The 3,305-nt window shown below is 39.7% G+C and overlaps 1 protein-coding gene across 1 annotated transcript in view; it reads right to left on the reverse strand.

Annotated features, from left to right (window-relative positions):
* LOC102195148 (rho GTPase-activating protein 19-like) overlaps nt 1-2,859 on the reverse strand; it is a 5,450-nt gene extending 2,591 nt beyond the window's left edge. The window contains exons 1-6 of the mRNA XM_005743851.1: nt 2,773-2,859; nt 2,211-2,458; nt 1,606-1,686; nt 908-1,117; nt 576-802; nt 352-438 (exon numbers count right to left, since the gene is read on the reverse strand). Coding sequence (XP_005743908.1) covers nt 352-438; nt 576-802; nt 908-1,117; nt 1,606-1,686; nt 2,211-2,458; nt 2,773-2,825 — 906 coding nt within the window. The 5' untranslated portion in view covers nt 2,826-2,859. The remainder of the gene's footprint in view (nt 1-351; nt 439-575; nt 803-907; nt 1,118-1,605; nt 1,687-2,210; nt 2,459-2,772) is intronic.
* Between the last annotated feature and the right edge of the window lie 446 nt (nt 2,860-3,305).

Below are 3,305 nucleotides of genomic sequence, written 5' to 3' on the forward strand. Positions count from 1 at the left end.
ATATATATAATTTCTGTGTTCTTGCTCTCTATCACGTTTGTTTGTACTTGTAACCCTGGCGACAAAGGCCCTTATTATGAAACTTTCATTAAGTAAAGAGAAGACATATTGTTATAATACATGGCATATGGTTGTGAGATACCATCTAGGTGCCTGTTTATATGACACCTAATAACGTTTAATTGATAAGACCTGCCTGGGTTTTGTTTTAAAAGGAAATAATGTTACATTTTGATTTTTCTATTGTCAAAAAAAGCAAAAAAAAAAAAAAAAAAAAAAAAGCTTTTTGTTTATTTTTTCATAAGTTAAACAACACTGATGCAATAAGTGATCAATGCCTGGGGAGCTTACCTTGAACAGTTTTTGTGAGTGTCTAATAAGGAATGCTATGCCATTATTGAGTTTTTCTATGTCTCCCTGAAGATCACTTGCCATTACCTGCAAAATTAAAAGAAGAAGAAGAGGTCACAAAGAAACACAAAAAGCTAGTAGTATTATTATTATTATTTGTCATGGTTCATTTGACTGCAAACAGTGTTTCGGAAGACAGAACAAAATGAACCTAAGGTCTTTACATTTTTGGGCCAGATGATGTGTGGAGCAAACATCTTGGCTAAATTGATAGCAGACATCTTGTTGGAGTGCTGATTGCGAGCTGTGCTGTGCAGTAAATCAAACAGCAGCTTCAACAAGCTCCGGTTGGCAGATGGGAGAAGCATAAACAGGAGCTGAAACGCCTCGATCTGGCGTTCCTTATCTGGCACATTTGTCTTATCCCCTTGATCATCAAAGCGAGTCAACTCTAAAAACAAGTGACGAAAAATATTACAAAGCACAGGTAAGCAATATTTTTCCTGACCGTGCATTAATCTGAATGACAAAGATCTGTGCACGAGCCAACCAGCACCTCCAATCTTCAGATGAGCATGATAGTGTCTGTGTGTCAACAGAGGCTCTGGAAGCTCTCCCAAGTAGGCCTTGAGCAATGTTGCGGCATCATTGGGGTGGAAATCGCCTGTCTCTAGATCTATCTCTGCCCCAGTGTTCAGCATCTCCCTCAGGGCTGCCTGCCTTAAGCTGTGGCCTGGCACACGAAACAGCCCCTCCACATGAAGGTCTGAGGGGTGGGAGAGAAAGATGGAGAGAGACAGCCAGAAAGGGGGAGGGTGGAGGGTGTTTAGGTAGGCAGACACACAGTGAAGGAGACACAGAGAGCCAAAGACACAGCAGTAAGGTGAGTGATGGAGAGAAGTAAATGGAAGGAGGGAGTCAGCAAGAGCAAAGTGCTTTCAGATAAATTATTGATTCAAACATTTTCATCCAGTGTCCACTTTCAGTGAATGACATCATTGCTTTCTAGAAATAAACCATGACCTCATGGCAATTCAATGCTTAAACTAAGTTACAGAGCAAGTAAAAAGTGTGATGCTTGACATATACGATTTAGTATAATCCAGTTATTTTAATCGTGTTTCAAAAAATAATATTGTTAAGAATTTCTTTGCCTCTGGAGGTGACATAGGCAAAGGGGCAATATCACAAAACACTCTGGATGATACGGTTCATTTAATGTCACGTTATATGAGCAGGTGAATCAATACTCACTTTTATTCAGGTACTCAATGAGCTGATAGATCTGTGCGATTCCTTCTTCAGTTAATGGTGCACCAAAAACGACTCCTTTGTCTGCAAGAAATCAAATGACACATCAAGGCTGATTGTAGGCTTTTTGTGTACAAATGGACCTATTCTAGTCAAAATAGAAAGATGTGAGAGGCAAATTATAACTACAAGATGACTTGATGAAAATCTAAAGCGCTTTAGTCTTCAGTCCTTATTGTTCATCACCTGATGAATAATTAGATGAGAGATGATTTGCTTAACCAAAATAAACACTGGATTACTCTTGCTTTTCATTTGTGAGGGTTAGATGCTGCCTTCTTTTTCATGCCCCCCTAAACTCCCCATAAGCAGGAACAAGCAATCTTATCATATTTGCTTATGGTAAATTATGTACTGATTGCTTAACTACTAAATTATTTCAGCCTTAGAAATAAAATTACATGACTGAGAAACTCCACACAACTCTGCTTTCTCCCTCAGGAAATCATTAACAAAAGAATATAAGCATTACATAAATCATATTTATTCAAAATACCGTTTCAAAGGCGGTTAACATGTGTGCATAACGAAGACTCTTATGGCCTAACCTTTCCGTTTCAGGAAGTTAAAGGAGCGTAGAAAGCCGCTGGATGAGGGGACTCTAGGCTCAGAGTCTCCAGTAAGCTGGGCAAACTCGTCCCCAGGGAGATCTATCATTCGAGTGATGTTGCTAAGTACCAGCTCCGTGAAAGCCTGCGGATGTTCATGTCTCAGCCGCTCCACGAAGAAGTCAGGGTTAAAGATGACAGGCTGGTTCGGCTTTTCCTGACTGATAAACACATTGCATTTTGTCTCCCTGTTAAAGGAAACACATACGCCATAGATTAATGTCCACTTGAAATGATAAAACTTCGAGCTGGCCCGAGAATAAAGCCTTAAGAGTAAGACTGCGTGAATTATCGAATTAACATTAGCTTATGTTAGTATAAACTGTTGCTAGGTTAACTTAGCTCCACTGGCTATTGCTAACAGGGAAAAAACACAAGTCCCAGTGCAAAGTAGTAAAAACAGAGTTTTGTTTTGTTAGTACTAATCCTCTGATGGAGGCATAGTTTACTCAGCAGCACTGTAACGTGTTCATCTTTGTCAAATTAATCAAAAAGTCCTTACTTTCTTTCGAGTTTGTGATTGTTTGGGGAACCATTTTCAGCCGCCATCTTCATTTTGAATCCTCCGCTGGTTCATATTTAGTCCCGCCCATTGACTTGTGATTGGCCGAGATATAGACACGTCACGTCCGTTGCGTTTTTTTTTTCTCCAAAAAAACAAAACAAAACAGCAAGCTATGATACAATAGACTGCAACATCATGATTAGGAAACAGTTATCATTTTCTGTTCCTGAAAATATACATTTTTGAATTGTGTCCTGTTGGCTAATAAATCCAGAACCTGTTTGCAGAGGGAGGAACTCACACCTAGTGTTGAGAGTTTTTGCACTGCAGTCTGTGGGTTGTGTCAAAGGCAGTGAAATCCAGTAAAAGCACATATAAATAAAACTCCTTATTTTCCAGGTGTTTCAGGGCTGTATGAACCAGTGATGAGATGGCATCATACTGGTAGAGGTCCACAGTGACATCAGTGGAGTTCTTTACGTGGGACACTTCATGACAGTCAGTGCGAGGTCAGTAGTTCACAATCTGTT

The sequence above is a fragment of the Pundamilia nyererei genome, unplaced genomic scaffold (assembly GCF_000239375.1).
Source record: "Pundamilia nyererei isolate P.nyererei 1_Seehausen unplaced genomic scaffold, PunNye1.0 scaffold00136, whole genome shotgun sequence".
In the NCBI taxonomy this organism is placed as follows: domain Eukaryota; kingdom Metazoa; phylum Chordata; class Actinopteri; order Cichliformes; family Cichlidae; genus Pundamilia; species Pundamilia nyererei.